Source organism: Acomys minous, assembly GCF_964271855.1.
Source record: "Acomys minous genome assembly, chromosome: 14".
In the NCBI taxonomy this organism is placed as follows: domain Eukaryota; kingdom Metazoa; phylum Chordata; class Mammalia; order Rodentia; family Muridae; genus Acomys; species Acomys minous.
In genome coordinates this window covers 82,422,570-82,443,685 of record NC_140496.1, presented here as the reverse complement: position 1 = coordinate 82,443,685, position 21,116 = coordinate 82,422,570, and the positions used below count along the sequence as shown (strand labels likewise).

General features: G+C 41.4%; 1 protein-coding gene across 47 annotated transcripts in view; it reads left to right on the top strand.

Moving 5' to 3' along the window:
* Positions 1–21,116, top strand: part of ANK2 (ankyrin 2) — a 574,434-nt gene that overhangs the window by 487,291 nt on the left and 66,027 nt on the right. For 46 of the 47 annotated variants that reach the window (XM_084755448.1, XM_084755450.1, XM_084755414.1 and 43 more), the window contains 5 exons: positions 2,774–2,872; positions 3,919–4,017; positions 7,843–7,941; positions 8,905–9,003; positions 16,323–16,395. In XM_084755448.1, coding sequence (XP_084611574.1) covers positions 2,774–2,872; positions 3,919–4,017; positions 7,843–7,941; positions 8,905–9,003; positions 16,323–16,395 — 469 coding nt within the window. The remainder of the gene's footprint in view (positions 1–2,773; positions 2,873–3,918; positions 4,018–7,842; positions 7,942–8,904; positions 9,004–16,322; positions 16,396–21,116) is intronic. The other variant, XM_084755408.1, reaches the window with a different exon arrangement.

The window sequence follows — 21,116 nt, the reverse complement described above, 5'->3', positions numbered from 1 at the left end:
GAGGGACCAGGGAGGAGAAGAGGGCATATCTCCCTAGTCCACACCACTGTGCAACAGACAAGAGGCAGGGGCAGATCTCCCACACTCACACCCTCAGGGCCAACTCACCTGCAACCCCCACCTCCAGAAAAAGCTTTACTGTAATGCCCAGGTGAGGTATGGGGCCCACTCTCCCAAGTGCTGCAATAGGTGAGGATCAAGGCCTGCTCTCATGCCTGTAGTAGGTAAGGGGGAGGGAGGACATTGCTCCTGTGCTCACACCTTCAGGTCCAGCTCATCTAATCCCCTGCCATCAGGGTCAGCTCTACTGTGCTGCCCATGTGAGGTGCAGGGCCCACTCTCTGGATTGCTGCAGTTGGTGAGCGGAAGGGACAGATCTCCTGTTCTCATGACCTCTGGACCAGGTCTCCTCCCTGTTACAGGCAGTTATGAGGATGTGGGAAGGACAGCATCTCTGGTATCGCTCCCTTGTTCACACCACAACATTAGGAAACGAGTGGTAGTGCCAGCTCATGCACAACTCCCTCAGTGTGGGGGCCCACTCTCCCATGCACTAAAGCTGGGTAGAATTGGGGGTCAGCTCTCCTGTTCTCATGTCCCTGGGGGCAGTTCTGCCCAGGTGATGGGTGGGGTGAATTCTGCATAGCTCTCAGATATCAACATGTCCCCAGGTGGCAGTCCAGACCAGGGCCATCTGCCTAGCCCTTGGTAGCAAATAAACCCTTGTTGCTGGCTCATGGACCCAGATGTGGCACAGGCCAGGGCCCCACCATGGTCCCAGGTGGCATCACAGGCTACTCACATCAGGCTGTCCCTCACTACCCTCGAATCTCTACTTCTTGCTCTCTTCATTGTGCACACATCCTTCTGATTCTTTTTTTCTCTTCAATTTTCCCAACCACTTACTTGCTCCTCTTAATGACATCTGGGGTTTCTGGGTGTCCGGACTGGTCTCAGGAGTGCTATGTCCTGCTTGTGCATTATGGTACCAGGCAGGGATCATCTTAGGCATGCTTTGCCTTTCCGCCCTCAGGCCTGTGTGGTGCCAGACTGGTAGTCATCTCAGGCTAGCTCCCTGTCCAGGCCTCATGGTGCCAGTCTGGTAGTGGCCTTGGGCTTGCTCTGTGCCCAGGCCCGCCCAAGTGATCATATTCAAGGCTCATCTATCTCAGGCAAATTCCTGCCAGGAACCCAAGGTCCCAGGGGTGAGTTTTATCAGTCTCCAGCTTGCTCCCTGTCATGGTCCTGGGAGCCCTTCCAGGCCAGCCTTCTCAAGCTAGCTCCTTGTCTTGGCCCCATGGCGCCAGACTGGTGGTCCTCCCAGGCTCGCTTTTTTTCAGGGAATGTCAGGCTACTAATCAATAAGATGTTCGTAGGTCAGAGTATTGAGAGTGAACATAGCCCCTCTCCTCTCTGGCACTCACAGACACACATGTGACACAGTTACTACACCTGCCAAGCCTCTAGGGGTAGGAGCCAGCCATGCTTTCAATGGTTAGAGCATCTGTTACTGTCTAGGAATAGCACCATGCTGGAAGTCATGGGTTTGAAGGCCATGCTCAGCTTTGTAAGCCTCAGTGCTATCAGGGCAAATGTGACTTCCAGCAGTGGTCAATGGGGCTGGCCAATTAACCAGGATGCCAACTGACCGTGAAAGAGGTAGCTACCTCAGTTTATAGGCCCAGCATTGTTAACAATGTTTAATGGCACAGGCTTGTATTCCCAGCAACTAACAGGCTAAAGCAGGAGACTCCTAAACTCAAAACCTGCCCAAACTATTAAGTGGGTCCATGGCTAGTATGGGCCCTTTAGTGAGTCCTTGTTTTATAATAAAAGGTGAAAAGGGAGCTGAGCTTATGAAGCATTTTTGTGGTGTGCCTGAGGCCCTAGAGTTAAGCACCAGTACCCACTGAAAATACTAAAAATGGGTAAATACAGAGGATATCGGAGTGCTAGTTGGAGAAGTAGGTACATGGCATGGCATATTCTAGGCTATGGACTCTATATAGGCAAGAACTTGGCTCATACCTGTGTTTAATCCTGTGAGTTCCTCCTCAAAAATTGCCTGCTGAAATTATGTTTGATACCATCAACTCTCAGTTTTGTTTGAGGGAGGCCATTCATATATAGTAAGGCTGCTAGGGTGTGTGTCAGCCAGATACACTGCTTCTCTCTATTTCTTGATGTGTTAAAATTAATTCACTTTTGTACTTTATCCATGTATTAAAATCAACACATTGATTACTGAATACCCAATAAACTAGTTTTCATAAAATTTGCCAAGCTTTATGTTTTTATATAAATGATTTGGCTACTTAAAAGAAATTACCATTTTGAAGACAACCCCTTCCCCCAAAGCCAACTGAGTACTGGAAAAAAATATTCTGAGCTTACTTCCAGTAACTCCATACATTTCAACATTAATATGACACTTTGTTGATGAAAATATTGATTATTGCTGAGCACTATTTTTGGTCCATTATTTAAGTGAGTAAGTAGAGTCATAAAAAGTGTAGGTAGGCTTGAAAGGAATATTGTTTGGAAGCTTGTTAGCCGAATTCTTTTAAAGAGTCAAATCATAAATACCAAATACAGAAAATCTGATCTGATGCAGAGAATAGGTGTTGGTTGAAAACTCATTGACTCCAGGCCTTAGAAGACGGGATGTCTGGAGAGAGGCCATATGCTTCTCTGGCTCCTTTCAAAACAGGCTCCTGCAGGTGACAGCACACTTCCTCTCTGACGTGTTCCTCTACTTCCATTCTCACTACAGAGTGGACTCACATCCTTACACCTTGCAGCCCAAGAAGATAAAGTGAACGTTGCAGACATTCTCACCAAACACGGGGCTGACCAGGATGCCTACACGAAGGTACAGCAGATCTCTTGGCAACATTGCCACTAGTTCTGGTTTGGCTGATTCTTGGCTGGCCTCATTCAGGTCAGCTCATGCCCAAGGTCTCTCTTCTTAAAAGCTCACTCTAAAGTAGGAACCCTCCCATGCTTCCCTGTGCCTGCTGGGATCAGATGGGAGTGGCCCCAGGGCTCGTCCTAAGATTCCAGGTCTGGAGGGTGCTGCCCACCCTCTCATTTTGGCTTTAATTCATGTATATAAAACCTCGCTGTTTTGGCCCTGTTCCTGCTCTGCTCCATGCTCTTGATCTTGAGGTGGATTGGTCCTCTCTGTACTATTGATTGCTTATCCATTCTTTTGGTTATTGCTTTAATGTCACTTATTGACATAATTACTGTAGTCATTTTCACTCCTCTACTCCCCTCCCTCTCTCCCTCCCTCCCCCTCCCACCAGTACCTTCCTTCTTATCATGCCTCCTGCTTTCTTTTGCATTTGGGCCACTGAGTTCAATTAGACTGGCTCGCCTGAACCTAGGCTGGAAGTTATCCCATAGAATGGGGGCGGTTTATCTCCAGCTACACTACTGAAGACAGTGACACCATTCCCCAAACAAGTGTTGATTGCTAATAGTCCCTCTGAAAGGGATGGGGCCTCATAGGCCCCGCTCTGTCATTCAGGATGAAATATCAATGGACCCAATCTTGTGCAAGTCTTACGCAGATAGCAGTAGCTGCAATGAGTTTATGAGTGCGATGGGCATGCCATGTCCAGAAGACACCTTGTTGTGTGTCCTCGCATCCTCCCCACCAACCTTTTGCCACCTCCACCTCCCTGTTCTACCAGCGTCTTCTCCATCCCATTGACATGTCCTGTCATCTCTCACTCCTCAGTTCTTTCAGCTAAGTTAAGTCACCCCAGTGTCTGATCTCCCCCGGTTTATATAAAGTTCTGTGTGGTTAGCGACAGCTCTCAAAGCATACCACCATGCAATGACTGAAGCCTTAGCTTGGGTTATTAGCTACTGGAAGGATAATACTTGAACTTTCGGATTTGTCATTCACAGCTTGGTTACACTCCTCTAATCGTGGCCTGTCACTATGGAAATGTGAAAATGGTCAACTTTCTTCTGAAACAGGGAGCAAATGTCAATGCAAAAACCAAGGTAAAATATGTACTCGGTTTCCTTCTTGAAAGTCAAACACATTCTACCATGGATGCGGTCAGGGCACTTGACTATAGCCATAAGTTGCCTTTTATTTTAAGTTTTAATTTTGCTTTTTAGTTCTTCCAAAGTTTTGAAGAAGCAGTGTGGTTTTTCTGATTGTTTAGGTCTTTTCATTCTGATAAGCTTTGATGGCTGTGGAGGTCAGGTTCAGAGTTGTATGTGTTACAAAGTTAAAAGAGCTTTGATTTAACAATTTTCTGCAGGATGCGTTTGATTCTCATAGAATCGATGGATGACATAGATTGTCTGATGCCCTGCCAGACTTCCTCTATTGTGTGTCAGGCTCTTGGCTCCATCCCCTAACCCATCATCTCCTCCTGTGGAAATACAGAACTGCACGTACCTCATACTTCCCCTTTTAAACAAGCTATCTCTTTGGGAACATTTTATGGAGTTCTTTAACAAAAGTGTAAAAGGCCTAGGCTCAGGTATAACTCAGAGATGGCATCTCCCTAACAGCTCCACACAATGTAGGAAAAAAGACCAATTGGACAGAGTGGGTCGGAATGTCACCCCACCTCTCAGTGCACACAGGTTAGCTCAAGTTAGAGGAAAGTGCAGTGTGACTGCTGCTCTTGATGGATAGTGTAACCTTGCAACTCACTGCCACAGAGCAAGGTTTGCAGGGTGTGTCTGAGTTCAAGCATCAGGAAGGCCTGCCTTCAGCTCAGGTATATCACCTGAACACCTGAGCACACCCAGGAGTTTCAGAGCCATCATTTGAAGATGTTACTAATTAGAAATACTTGATGTTTTGTAAACCAGCGTTTACTTGTCTTCTTAGAAGCAGAAACAAAGTTTTTGTGCAAAAGCATATCATAAACCAATCTAAAATAAGCTTATTTTGTAAGATGAAAATAATACTCTAAACTTCTGATCTTGCCCTACAATGTTGTGTAGTTTCTGACCTACAAAATTCCATGAAGCTTTTGTTTGATGCTTATTTAAAAGCTTCCATATGGCTTCTTGGGCTTTAGTTTCTAGCACCATTTGTGTTGAGCCAGCTCACACACACAGTCATGGCAGACTGAAATGTGCAAATGCACCATGCCATGAGACTCTGGAGGTTCTAGCAAAGATTTATTTGGTTTCAGTGAGATGGCTTTAAGACCTAGCTTTCAAACACTGTATTGTATTGTCCGGGCCTCTATGGAATTAGGTCTGTGGCAAACACAATTAATGAAGAGAAAAAATAACTTTTTAACATTCTCGGGATTTTTTAGGTGAACTATATAACTTCTACTGTTATATATTTCAGGGTAGTAGATAGCTGAGTGCCTTAATAGGCAATCTGTTAATAAATTCTTCAGAATTTTTCCTCATGGAATAATACCTTTGCAGAAGGAATTATATTTTCTTCCTGATGTTTTATGTGTAACCATAGCTACTAAAGAATTGTTTAATTGCTTTAAAATGCAAACATAAGTACTACCTTTACTCCTCAACTGCTTATAAAACTTGGCATTAAGATTAAGAAATGTAAACTTTTAAAAATGAAATCATTATTTGCTTAGAATTATAATGAAACCCTGTCATATTAAGTTGAGACTTATAGGGAACTAGCATTTGAAAGGGGATTAAACTATAGTCCCAAGTGGAAATTTCTTTTATCGGACATACTGCAAAGATACAAAAGTTGTCAATGAAGAAATGACACAATCTCTCACCTTTTCATATAATTCTTATGAGCCAGCCGTATCTTCATGGAAAACTTATGTGGTCTTTCTTGAAGCACGGGCTTTTGGCCACTTCTATATGACATGTGAGAAAATGGAAGTGTGAGCGACTTGAAGCTTTGCTTATCCTTAGTTCGAAGAGCTAGGTCTGAGACTGGTGTGCCAACGAGTTGTAGAGTCACACGAATGTCAACCCGATGTTCACGTAAAGTTATAGCCCTGCTCAACTTCTGTGTGTTCAGTCACCCCAGCTTCAGGTAAAGGTTAGATTAACTCATACCCAGGGGTCATTTTCCAGGCCACAGTGGGCATGGAAGACCCCCATCTAATATGGCCTACTGTGGGGCCAGACTGTTATTTAGCCATGATTAATTATATTTAGCATTACTTATGCAGCTGTAGATAATCTATCGTTAAAATATACTAATATATATATATATATATTAATTTAGCACATGCAATGTTCTTTTTATGCTAAAGTATTTAGCACATAGTACGTGGTTAGTAAGTGCTTGATAATTGAACTAACTTGGATGATAATGAAGAAGTCTGCTAAATTCATTTTACAGAACATTATAAATAAAATGGAAAGGAAGAATTTGTAGGAAGCTAAATATCACTTACTTTACCCTTCTCAATCGTCCACGGATTGCCTGGCTTGAAAGCAGGGTCTCTGTAATGACTGTAGGGTTCTAAACGTCTCTGTAGATTAGTTGTATTTTCAGGGCTTTGGGCTTTGTTTAATTGTAGGGATCTATAGTATGTGTCCTATTCCTAATGTGACAGAGTTTAGAACATCTGGACAGAAAGACACTCAGGCATGATGACGTTCCCACATACAGGAAGGCCTGTATAGAGAGGGTCTTATGGCATTCACGAATATAATCAGAAACTTTATATGGTCAAAATGACCAAATACACTTGTTGTCCATGAGTCTGCTCTGACCCTGGGTGAAATGTGCCCACATATGTGCATGTTCTTTTAAACATAATGTATATACAAGTGGACCACTTAGAAGTTATGGCTTAACACAATGGACTCTGATACAAATAAATAAATATTTTTGGCAGGGAATCGCTAAGTAGCCACTGGTCTCCATGATCTTCTACATAGGATCTGGACCTACAGTGATTGTGGAGAAATTGGTTAACTGTTAGTTTCAGTTTCATCATCTCTGAAACGGGGAGAACGGCATTTATTTATGAATCCTTTGTTCACCGTTCATTTAGTCAACTATTGTTTAGAAAATACCTTTTATATGCCAAGCGCTACAAGTCACTTCAGACTGATGAAGAAGATGAAGTCCAGTATCCTGCACGAAATGAATGCCTAGGAGATGACTCCCGTCTCACCTTCAAGGATCCCAGTGAAAATTTTGAGTTCATACGAATACATAACTTAGTATGTAGTCACCCGTCAACTACTACAGGGCTGTACAAGACTGGCTCATAGTAGTCTTAACAGCAGTTCCTTCCAAGTCAGGGTCTTTCGTCTCCATAAAAGCTTAGACTACACTGTCAAAATTCTACCTTTTTAAAGACACATTTGGGGGGTCATGGCAGAGCATTATGTTTCCAATGAACTTTTCTCTTCCAAAGTTTACACACAGCAATCTTCTATAACCAGAGCCATCTCTTGAGTTAAACATGAGATTCAATTCTCTTTCGTTGTTGTTTATCTTCTAAAGTTTCAAGGGTTGTTAGGATAGGCGTGGCTAACAGCAGCCAGTGTGACCCTCTGCAGCCTTTAGCTATACACCAACTCTCTCTTCATCTTTCCTAAGAAAACGCACCAGGGCTATATTGTTCTTTTCTATTTTTAATCTTCTCTCAGCATAAGAATTTTTTTAAACCAGTTATAATGTACTAACAGCTACAATTTGGAGTCTGTTTATCTTGTGTTTCATAGCCCACCATAAGGTGTGAGGGAGTGTTTGCTGCTGAGAAAGGGGTTGCTGGGAAATTGTGCTCTAAATAAACAATGAGGTCTTTGATGGGTCTGTTGCAAGTAAGACAAGGAAACTAAAAATGAAAGGCTAACCTACTTTTCTTCTCGCTCGCTCTTCGGTGCCGTCTTGACCCACAGAACGGCTACACACCTTTGCACCAAGCTGCTCAACAGGGCCACACACACATCATCAATGTCCTGCTCCAGCACGGGGCCAAGCCTAATGCCACCACTGCGGTAAGGAGCACTCATGACCCTTCCCTGTACTTTCATCTTTCTCTTCTCCTACCCCACTGTCCTAGTGTCAGAGATTGCGTGTGACAGATGCTCCTTAAAACAAACTCTTGGACTGTGGAAAGCCCCGGATTTCGGGAAAATCCTTCCTAGGAGTCTGTGATTTCTGGGGGAGTGCTTGCTGGGAAGGAAGTCAGTTGACTCTCTGGGGAGTGGGGGCCTCCACTTGGGCTGCTGGAAGGGCTTTGCTTACAGCTGGCTCTCAGATGTGAGTGGACTTGCACCTCCCCCCCCCCATCCCATCTTCTTAAGGGAGCCCAGTCTCTGAGCCACTGGCTGGCTTAGAACAGCCTCCTTGGGACATGGAGCCATTGAAATGTAAACTAAGCGGTGTAATTAAACAAACAGGGTCCCCAGAGGCTTGGGCTGGATGCAGCCAGAATTGCTGGCTTGTGTAGGTTTTTTTTTTTTTTTTTTTTTTTTTTTTTTTTTTTTTTTGCAGCATGCTGGAGCTCCTGCCTAGCAGACGCTAAATCTGTCACTGGGTCCCTATGGTAACATCTTACCTGCAGCAGATGGCCTGACCCTTGGTGAGCCATGAGTGTACCAGGCTCTCCGTAGTAGTTTTGGCAGATGCCTCCCTCAGTTTGAAAGGTGGCTTTGGAAGGCCAGTCAGTGTAGGATTTGGAGCTGCGTGACAACCTCAGGGTTAAAGCATCAAGTGCCTCTTATTAAAAAGAGCAGGCAGATGCAAGCTTGTTGTGTTACCATGGTGACCTGGGCTATAGTCTCAAGAAGTTGCAAAGACGGATTTAGATGTAATGGTAAAAACTAGTGATTTTCCCCGAGCTGTGCCTTGTTTTGGAAGGAAGTGCTGGCTCATGCAGAGCCAGCGGGGTGAGCTCATTGGCTCACCAGGCAGTCCTCCCTAGTCTTTCTCACTCTTTCCCTCTTTCTCTTATTCAGAATGGTAACACGGCCCTGGCGATTGCTAAGCGGCTGGGCTACATCTCCGTGGTTGACACCCTGAAGGTAGTGACTGAGGAGGTCACCACCACCACCACGGTAAGTACTGCAGCAGCAGCGACAACTGACCTGCTCCTGTCCCCTTGGTTTTCCCGCCACATGCTTTTCACTCCATGTTTGCAGCTTCCTTGTTGAACTTCTCTTGTTGAATGCATTGTAGAATAGACTCAGAAATATGCAGCTATAAACGTGTTCACTGACAGATACAGGGGTTCTGTCTTTTACTCAGTATAATTCCAAATGAAATATATGAATGCTGCTTTGTAACTATAGAAAAGTACGCTTTCCCTCTCTCTCTCTCTCTCTCTCTCTCTCTCTCTCTCTCTCTCTCTCTCTCTTTTTCTGGCTTCTCTTCCTCTTAGTTATGTGTGACACCTACTGCTGGCAGAGAGGTACCACACTCTGCAGCCAACTTGAACTTGGCCTAGAGATCAGGTGGCCTCTGAAAAGACCCCCCCTGGCTAGTCAAATGTGCTTCTACACACAAGGCATTCTTAAATGTTTCTCTTTTCCTTCTTATGTCTGATAGATTTTTTTTTTTAGAATAAAAGAGGAAATTGCAGATGATTGGTGTATGCCTAAAACCCTTATTTTGGTTGCTTTAAAATGCCTACTGATTCTGGAGGAGAGGCCAGTGATGATCATTGGCTTTTGCCAGAGAAAGTCCCAAGAGCAGATCTGACAGCGACGCATCCTAACCTGTGCGTGGGCTCCAGGGAGGAGGTTTTTTTTTTTTTTTTTTGCTGTTGGTTCTTTCTTTGCTTTAACTTTAACTGAAGCCCGAGTGCTGCGAACAATGGCTTTTAAATTTATCTTTGTAAAGCAGAGAAACAGCAAAAGCGGGCGACGTCTTAGGGGAAACAATAAACCCACAAACCAACAAATAAAGCACTCAGAGCCTGTTTTAGTAGGTGTTCCGTGCCACAGCTGCTGCCTGCAGTGTTTGGGAACACTGGATTCTTCTCATCGACGGGAGGGAAGGGAGGGGAGTTTTGTTTCCTAGGCTAACAGAAAGCCCCTGTTGCTAGCCACTGAGGTAGATGGAATACAGTTGATGTGACATGCAGTTTTAAATAGGGTGGGCTATGAATAATTAATGAGCTGCACAATATCGACTGAACTTTTCGATGGGAGGCAGCTGCACTGCTCATTTTTCAAGCAGGCCCACCACTGCTAGCCAGCACACGCAGTTGTTTTGAAGGTATAAAGTGTAGACTTGCTAAATTACATATGAAAAAAGTCTTATCAATGTTTAGCACCCTGTTTGTGGGTCATTATATATGGCCAAGGCTTTTTTTTTTTTAATTACATTCTACTTAAACATTTTAAATTGATTCAGGAAAAATTCCCAGGTTTCTGAAATGTCATGTGATGCTATGGTACATGTTTCTATTATGTGTTGGTCAAATGATGATAAATGTGTCCATCTACCCAAACTTTCATTTTCTTGTAGTGAGAATATTTAAAATACTTCTGTATGACTGAATCTTTAAAAAATAACACACACACCTGTGTCACCTCATAATGGCATGTGCATCACAAAGGAACAAAGGCTTTAGTGGGAAGATTGGCTGAGCATACGTGCTGTCAGAAGTCTTGGGTTTTCTTGGTTTTATTACTTTTTCCACACTGGGAATCATGGATCTGTGTTTTTACTGAATTGCCACTAGATGGCAGGCTTGTGGTCCTTTTCCTGTCTGCCCTACTGCCCTCTCATTCATTTGGCTAAGTTAACATTTCTTCTTTACTGGAGGAAAGATGTGTGGGGCCTTTCTGTGGTGCATGCTGAAGAGTGTCAGTGGTTCAAACACAGCTCCTATGAACAAGTGTAGGGGAAGGGGAGAGGAGAGGAGAGGAGAGCTAAGATTCAGAGGAAAATATATTTTTTAACATTAACATTTCAAAATGCACATGTCTTCTTTCCAAGATTTGAGGTGCATAAATATGAATTAGAACAAATGACTTGAAACACAAGCATGTATTTTAAAACAGAAGTAACTGGTATTTCTTAATTTGTCTCTAAAGAATTCCAATGACTATGGTGGGAAATGGCTCAGTGGCTAGGGCAGTTGCCTCACAGATGTGAGAACCTATGCTTGACACCTTGGAACCGACATAATGGCAATTCACATGTGTAATTCTGTGTTCTTCTGAGACGGTGGGAGGTAGAGACAGGAGAATTTCCAGAAGCTGGACAGCCAGCTAGCATGGGGCTCACAGTAGCAAGCAATGAAATCCTATCTCAATCAAGGTCAAGAGTTAAGACTGACAACCTTAGACTGTCCTCTGTCCATCATGTACACTTTGACCTGTGCTCTTCAGTCACACAGGTGAAATGTCCTGCTCTCTACCACCACCTGCTCATTCTTTAAAAAAATGATATTTCCCAGCTGTGAGCAAGCCGTCTGATGGCTTATCAGAAACCAGATATATAGGACAGGCATGGAAGGTCTGATCTCCCCGACAGCTCAAATGCAAGGCACTGCTTTTAGAACATCTTATAGTTTCTTGCTTTTTAATTATTTATATTTCATTATATTTTATTCATTACTATATTATGATTTATGTTCACTTTAATGCTGAGCATCATTTGGAAAAAAAACCCACTATACTTAGAATTCGAATTTCTTGGTGAAAAGGCCAATAAACCATAAATAACACATAGAATGGCAGGTTTCACCTAAAGTATGTCATTCATATTAAATAAGCCACCACGAGTGTTAGTGGCTTCCTGAGTTGTTGTTGCTGTTTTATGTATATGGGTATTTTGCTGACATGTATGTCTATGTACCGTGTGCATTCCAGGTGTCCACAGAGGGCATCAGATCCCCTGGAACTGGAGTGACAGATGGCTGTTAGCCACCATGTGGGTGCTGGGAATTGAACCCAGATCCTCTGGAAGAGCAGCCAGTGCTCTTTACCTTTATGCCATCTCTCCATTTCAGAGGCTACGGATTTTGATTTTGCTTCATTTGGTTCTCTTAATTGGCTCTTGATAAACTTGTGGGTTTGTTTTGAGACATGGGTTCTGGAGCTATAAAGTATAGATGCATCCTCTTCATGCAGTATACTCCCCTTTGGGGAGTGATGTTCTGTCATTCTTTTTCTCCATAGGGTGCTATTCATGATGTCTTGGGTAATTAATATGCGAGATCAGTAGTGTGCTAGATGTGGAGGACACATCTGGAATTCCATTTAGGCCACTAGATCACAAAGGCCACTTCCCTAACCATTCCAGCGTAATCAATCTTGATTTTGCTGAAAAGTGGTTAAGCCAAAATTTTGTGAAAGAACTATTCCTACCTAGTTTTCAACAACAACAACAACAGCAAAAAATACTACCAAAGAAATAGACTTTATTGATTTTAGTGGGTATGTCATATTCAATGTCGTTTTCTAAAATTTACTCACTTAGAAAAAACAAACAAACAAAAGCCAGCACTACGACGATAGCAAGCCGTGCACGGCATTTTGTAATGAGGTCAAGTGAATAAAAATTGTACATGGTGAGGGCACCACTAAACGTAGCCATTGAATTACAGCTACACAAGCGATGGACACATTTCCCATCACTTGCATTTGTAAGGTGTGTCACTTGTGCAGCCATGTGAGTTCTCTTGAAGAAAAGAAACTCCTTTCCCAAGTTCTTTACCCCAGGGTATGAATGAAGGCATTGTGAGAGAGTGGAGCGAGGCAGCGGATTGTAAGGGAGAGCTGGGGCTGCCGACATTGCCCAGACTCTGTGGAATCGTGGCTTGTTTCCTTAACCTTGGCTTTTCTAAATTTACACTGAGAGATGCAGCAGGGGAGGCGGGACAGTTCAGCATTGTCTTAGGATGAATTCCCTGAATGTTTGCCAGAACGGCGGCCATCAGAGTGCTGGGGGTGGGGGTGGGGGGTGGGCATCTTCACAACAGCAATAGCCAACAGCCCCAGTTTACTAAGATTGGAAAAACTATGAAAAATGACTCATTCCTCTACATAATCTATTATCATCAACTATTTTTTATGTGTGTAATTTTAAAGTAATGTACTATGTGGCAAATGATCATTGCTAAGTATATCATAAATTATTTAATAAATTACCAAAAATTGCGACACATAGATTAGATTAGATATGCCATCCTTTATTCACTAGAGAATGCTTTTTAAAACAATAAATACATGTAAATTCGAAGTCCTAGATTTGATTTGATACCGTGTCTTTTAAAGAAATCATCAAAATGAAAATGCAATGAATACAGTGATGTCATTTGGCACCATTCAATGGCCATTTTTTTCCCCTGTGAATAGAGATCTATGATTAAATGGCTAAATTTTCATCTTTGCGCAAGTACCATCAATATCCATTATGTATCTATGTACAATTTATAACATCAGATAACTTACTGGGACTGAGGAGCATTTGCTGCTCTTGGAGAGGAACCAAATTCAGTTCCCAGCACCCACGTGGCAGTTCACAACTGCCTGTAGCCCCAGTTCTAGTGGACCTGAAGGCCTCTTCCAGCGTCCCTAGTCTCCAGGCATGCATGTAATACACATACACTCATGAACGCAAACATTCATACATGTTAAAAACAATACCTCTTTAAAAATATATAACATTTATACATTCTATATGCTTTTTTGAAGAAGCATATGGAGTACACAACTTGTAAATTTTTTCCTAATATATTTTTCTCCAATCATTTATAATTGTTTTACCCATACTTAATTGCATAGCAGCTATTGAGGAGACGCATCCTTGTTGAAACTTACCAGAGTTCTTACCTTAGTTTTTATAGAAAAGCCATTATATATTCAATAGTTTGTCTAGTTTTAAAACTTATATTGACAAATATGACTGGCATTAACAAAATAAGTGTAGCCTGCAAGTGGCCCGATGACAGCCAAAGGGTGAGGGGGTATTGAAAGGCAAAGCCCACTCACTGTGTTATGGTGCTTGGGAAGTGTGTGAATAAAGGATGTGATTGGACAGCAGTGGGGTGGGGGTGGGGGATGGGGATGGGGGCGCAGTTGACTAAATGAGGTTGGTACAGCCATACAATTTTTCCCCACCCAGGGAAAACCAGATATTATCCTCTATTTATAAAACACCACTGTAAGAGCTTATATTTTATCTTCTATGCTTTCCATATCTTGATGAATAACTCGCTGTCTGACTTAATTATATCTTATTAATCTTGTGCCTAGCATCCTCCTTATCTTAAATTGTAAAGCAGTTTCCTATCTTGACCATAACATCTTGGATTCTACAGAAGAAAGAGGAGTACATGGTCATTGAGTTATAGCTTTGTTCCCCAAGTATTGTTTAAGTGCAAACATTTACTTCCAAACAAAGCATCCTGCTTATCCATTTTTTTTTTGCAAGCACAAAGAAAGTGTGCTCACACTACCAGCGTTTGAAAATGGACAACAGGCGGCCACACAGTCATTTACTTTCACATGGAGACACCTCTTCTTGTGGGAATAGTTGTCATGAGAGGCAATTACTGTAGAGCATTTTACATAAAAATGGACTTTCTGGTTTGTCATATACAACAGACATAGTCATGTTATTAAATAATTTTATTTATATTTAGATACTTAATTATTTTTTAAAAATGTAATAGGATATGCTATAGTATGGTAGTCCCCTTAGGACTTAAAAATGAGCCCCAAATTGAGTTGCATAATATAACTAAATCGGATCTTTAAAATGTTATCATAACTGTCAACTGGTGCACTCAATATACTGTAAGTGCAGGAATTAGAGTTAAAAATTTGAGACTCGGTGAGCTTTAGGTAATATTTAAAGTCGTGAGGTTTCTTTTTTGTACGTGTGTTTCATTATTAAAACTGAAGCAAGAGGGCATATTTATGATGTGCAATGTGAAAATTTGAGATGCACATATACTGGGAAAACATGTGAACCAACTAATTAGTTCATCGTCACTTCATACACTTATCATTTGTGGGAGGATGTGTTGAGATGAGAATACCTAAAATTTCAGGTATCCTGGGACTAGGGACATAGCTCAGTTAAGACAGGGATTTCCCAGCATGCACAGGGCCCTGGGTTTGATCCCCAATACCTTGTAAACAGGCTATGGTGGTGCATATCTGGAATCCAGGCACTTAGGAGGTGGAGATCAAAGGGCCCAGGATACAAGGTTGTCTTTGCACATAGCAAGTTTGTGAACTTGATGCCAGCCTGAGATACATGACACTATCTGAGAAAAATAATGGAGAGATCTTTTCAAGTGTACAACACACTGTGGTGTTGTATGCTCACCGCGGTGTGCCATGCATGTCCTACACTTCTTCCCCATTTGACTGGCATTTTGTATCCTTTGAGCAGCAGCCCACATCCCTCTTGCCTGTGTTCAGCCCCTTGGCAGCCATGATTCTATCTTTTTCTATGAATTGTGCTTCTGAACAAAATTTTGTAAATTAATGAAGTCATGTGACATTGATGTCCATATCGTTTTCACTTTGAAGTCACTCTGGTGTGTTTGGGATCTATCATGAGGCTCCTTGCTGCATGACTGACTAAAAAGTTCTGAGACCCATCACGCCAAAGAAGAACATCACTTTCAAGTACCAGTTATCCAAGCTGATGTGTATTGAGTTCTAGCATATTCCAAAGACTGTTCTCAATGCTCCAGTATTAACGTTCATAGCGATTTTATGAAGCATTAGTCTGTGGGTTTTTGACAAGGAAACTGAGGCATAGCTAGGTTAAAAGATCTCCTGAGGCCTTGCAGCTAACTCGATGAGGCTAGAACTGGAAGCCATGCAGCCAGAGGAGCCGATCTCTTAATTTTTATCGTATACCAGGAATGAAATTCCTTCTTTCACTTGGCCACTCAGGAAAGCACCACAGGAAGCCAATAAGCAGTAAACCATAACTGTAGACCGTGGCCACTAAAAAGATGACTTATTCTCTACTGCTGGTCCTCTCACTGCTGAAGACGTGTCACATATGTTACATCGCCTGCATGTTTATTGCCTCATGGTAAAGCTTTTCTGGGAACATCATTTAGTTCAGTTCACTTTAGAGACGTCTTGAAATCATTAGTTTGCTTTCTCAATATGATTGATTACTAACGCCACTACTGAAGACTTCATTTTTCAAATGGGAACTAACAATCATGAATCTTCTCTTGGACAATGTTCCTGGAGCCGTTTGGTTATTTATCCTCAGAAAGAACAGAAGAGTTTTCACGAGAGTACGTTTCGAAGCATCCCAGTGGATAAGACAGGGTGTTTGGATCTGGTGGCTTGCTGCTCCTGTAGACTGCTCACCTCTGTGGCTCTGCTCATCTTTTGTTTGACTTGGTTTTCAACTTTGCAACTAATGATTTCTGTCTTTCTAGACTATCACTGAAAAACATAAGCTAAATGTTCCTGAGACGATGACAGAGGTTCTTGATGTGTCCGATGAAGAGGGTGAGTCTTTCCTGTGCTCTTCTGTGACAGCTGTTGTGTTGTTACACAAGGAAACTAAACTTTTTTTAGGGACAAAGGTGGTAATATGGGTGGCAGCATTGTAACATTTAAAACCTAGTCCCACCTTTAGTCCACTAAATTTACTCTTGGCACTGAAAAAGCACACAAGTCAGGTCTACCTATTTTTTCCCACTATTATCTTTAATCTCTAATAACTAGTAAGATGGAGAAATAAGAAAGAAACTTGAAGTTAGTCATGTGCTAAAAAGGCTGTCTGATATTTAATGCATATGCTAATTATACCAAAACGTTTCATATTAACATGCCTTAAAAGACTTTCAAACATTCTTCATCAATGGTATATTAAGAAATCTCCGATTAGTAGAAATATAAAGAACATATATCAAATTAAATAAGGCATACAAAGACCTCAGGATCCAATAGTTCAGTCTCAACAGGACTAAGCCATTCTTCATGCTAGGAAAGATCTGCACGTTTGTGATGGTGTAGAGTTGCTAGAAATGATCCGAACCAGTGGTTGCCAATGTTCCAATGCTGGGGCCCCTTACTACAGTTCCTCATGTTGAATTGACCTCCAACCATAAAATTATTTTCATTGCTACTTCATAACTGTAATTTTGCTCCTGTTAAAGAGTAAATGTCTTATACACAGGATATCTGATATGAGATCCCCTCCAAAGGAGTTGTGATCCACAAGTTGACAACCACTGATCTAGACAGTTGATTTCAAAGTCCTGAAAAAGACTTTTTTCTAAAGCATGTGCGGGGGATGGCTGAGGGTAGAGATAAGAATTCATGCTTGGCACAAAAAAGGTTCTTTTCTACCTTTTCAGTGACTTTTCTTTGTTCTGTATTTTGAATTTCCCAGTATTGTTTCTCTTGAATTAAAACCCAACAAACTTATGGCCCTAAGATCACAGAAGTTCAACATAGCTTAAGCAAGCTTCAATAGCAAAACCACTATAAGGCACTGAAAAAAAAAAAAACTATGGCCATGCATATGAACCTGGAAAAAGAATTCGTATCTTTGCAAAATCATTCCCATGAAGGTGGTGCTAGGCCTGATAGATAAAGACTCTATAGAAAATGTTAATAACTCTTTAGGTTCTTTGCCATGACATCTCAAGGAAAAATTTTACACTCTTAGTCTTATTAGGAACCAGTTTGACTTTTTTATTGGCAACAGGCACTAAGCTGTATCAGCTTGCATAAGAATTACGACAAGAATGAACAAATGTTGGATCGATGTATTATGATGAGTAATTTTAAGAGTACTGCCAAAGACTGCAATTCTGAGCATTTATTATAAAGATGAGCTGTGGTCTAGTATCCGCTAGCTGAGTTCCAGCGTCCAAGTACACACATGACGCTGTTGGCAGGACTGTCTTTCTCATTCTCACTCATATGTTGTACAGCTCTTAAACAGTTTGGTGACCACTTTATTGATGGGGAAGCACTTAGTGATTCAGGTACCATTAGAAGGACTTGGAGTGATCGCTTTTCTTTGCTTTTTAACTTTTCTTAGCTATGTAGAAGCAGCTTGTTTAATTCTTACATTTTTTTTTCTTGATACTAATGTTTCTTCTGAAAGAGCTTGTGTAATGTGGGTGAAATTGTGCATGTGTGCATTTGATGTGTGCATTTTATTAACTTGTAAGTTTAAGGCCGTGGTTTGGCTTATTTTGGTAATAGTTTAGCAACTATTATGGAGATCTACTAAACAAAAATTACTTTATCTGAGGAACATTGTAAGAATGTTTCCGCAGAGGAATATCTTGAGGAAAAGTTATTCTTTGGTAAGTTAATACTGAAGTCAGAATGACATTTTGGTAACTATTAGTTACCATCTACACTTTCAGCTAAGTGTGCTTGAGGTGAATGCTTATATTATCCTTCTTAGATGAGGAAATATGTTATTAAATTAGAAGCCGAGTATGGTAGCATGTACTTGTAGTTACAATTACAAAGGAGTCAGTGTCAGGGAGAAAACTTGAGAGCAGACATTAAAAGTCAGCCTGGCCTGGGCATGGTGGTACACACCTTTAATCCTAGCACTCGAAACCCAAAAGCAGGTAGATCTCTGAGTTCAAGGCCAGCCTGGTCTATGCAGTTTGTTCCAGGACAGTCAGATTTATGCTCTGTAGAAAGAATCTTTCTTTTAAAAAAAATTAACCTCAGCAAATATATATAAAATTAGGAATTGTAATATGATTGTGTTCTAAAAGACCTCCAAGAATAGAGGTAAGTTAACCTATAAATATCTTTAAGTTATTCAGGGAGAGGAGGATTTGGGTGAAGGCATGGGCCAGTGTGTGAGAGGAGGTGTTCCCTTCATAGAGGACCCAAGTGTTTCCAGCACCCATGTCAGGCTCCAGCACCCATGTCAGGCAGCTTACAACCACCTGAGACCACCTGGATCTGATACCCTCTTCTGATGTCTGTGGTCAGCTATATACACTTCCACATCCACACACATAAAAACACAATATGTATTTTTGAAAAGTCATTTAGTGTGAATTTGGTAGGGGGGAGGAATGAATGACATAAGACATTCTATATAATATAAAGTTTCCAGAGAGGATGTAGTACCCTTCAGAGCAAGCTTATTACATGAAAACTAAGTGTATAAATCAGATGTGTGTGATTTGATACAGATCATTATTTTTAAAATGATTGGTAAGTATTATCTAATGCAATTAAAGTGTTTACTGTAAAATTGCTAGAAACTTCATTTGTAAGATATAGAGTCTCATGTCTACCCAATATACAAAGTGAGATGTGGATATATAATATTAAAACTGTTAAACAGTGACATTTATTATTAATAAGAACTCTTGATTTGAGAAAAATATTGATTACAGAGCAAGAACATCTTGTTATAAGAGAAATGATTTATTTTTAGAAATAACCAAAAATATAATAGCATTTTATTGCCATCAGGGAATTCAAGTGTAATCATTTTTGTATAAGTGATATATTTGAGTTGTGCAAAGTCACTTTTTATGCAAAGGTAGGATTAGTTGACCTATAGTGTCAACTCTTTAACATTTGGTGCAGTTTTCATGGAACCTGCTATCATCCACATGTGATTAGAAGGTGCTAGCCAATCCCTGTTCTCTACGGCATCTACAGGTATCTACACTGTACCAGTACCCAAAGGCATTCATTAGCTGAGTTGAGATGCCTGCTTCAACTAGCATGAAATATGGCAAAGCAGTTGATGTTCTCCTCTGACCAATCCAGTGTACAGTTGATGAATGTGAAAGTATGATGTGGAGAGCTCTAATGTTCAATCAAAGGTGAACCCAGGGCCCGCCTCCAACAAGCGTGTACAAAGACCAATGGTGAAGAGCTATCATTGAGGGCATGGTGCCATGCCATCAGTTTTCAGAGCTGTTTGGTGAGGAGTTAGGGACACTCACATAATCCGATGGATTTTCCAAGAATGTGAGATTAATCAGGGGATGCTCCAGGTTTTACGGAGCAGAGAAAGATCAGTGGGGTTGTCTCAACGTAGGAAAGTACAACAGAATGACAGTAAGTGACAAAATAACTCAGTCCCTCTCTCTGCTGCATAACAACATTTGTGGGTCAGCTGGGTAGGGTCTGAATTCTTGGCTGAGTCTAGAGAGATTAGAATATTCTTAAGGATTTAAACTAAGGGTTAATAGAAATCTGCTTTTATTCATCCAGTAGTGGTCCACAGAAAGGATGTTTTATTGGGATGAGTCAAGTACCTGAGGGTAGAGAAAGCATTTACTGAGTATGATGGCGATTACACTGTCTTTCTAATCCCTGTAATCCGGAGGCAGAGGCTATGAATGGCACTGTTTTGTTCAGGTCGGAGGAGACTGCTTCATCACTGAGAAGTTTAGAGCTTACAGACATTGGAAATAAATGTTGAAGGACACACCTCCGTTGGTACAAATACTGTCCAGATATAGAGACACAAGAAGGGACCTCAAGGGCATCACAGAAATGGGGGTGCAGTGTATAAGAGCTATTATTACCCAGACTTTACCCAAAGTTGTTTTTGCAGACTCACTCCCACAGCCTTCAGAGGGGACTCATGGGTTACAAGACCCATAAACAAAGTGCCTATACAGACATGGCTCACAAATGGCTTATCCTTGAGATTAATGCATCAATCAATGAACGGATTGTACATATTTCTCCATTAGTCCCTTGGATCGACATGATCTAGCAAACGAGAGACTGCCAGAATGCAGAGGGTTGGGAAGAAAACCAGTTTCATCTTTCCTATGCTCAGTTTCATGAACACTTAGCTTCTTCCTCACCTCATCTCTCCCCATGTTTCAAAAGCAAGGGCAGGGGCAGGGGCTCAGTGACACTTTAGAGAGTCTTTTATGCAAACATCATAGAGGTTATCAATACAGGTAAACCTTGTGACCACATCATTTGATCTTAATTTATTCCCATTTTTTTTTATAACTGTTTCACATAGTCCTGGAATGGCTAATATAACAGTCACCAACATGTGGAATCTTGAGGCTTTTGTATAACCAAAATCAGTTTTACTTTAAAAACAAACAAATAAATAAGCAAACAACAAAACAAAATAAACAAAAAAAACCCCACAAAACACCGATGCCTTGCAATTCTGGAAAAACTGGAGAATACAACCAAAAATGAACTCACTAATCTGAGAGTCATCTATTAACTGAATACATCTGTAATTT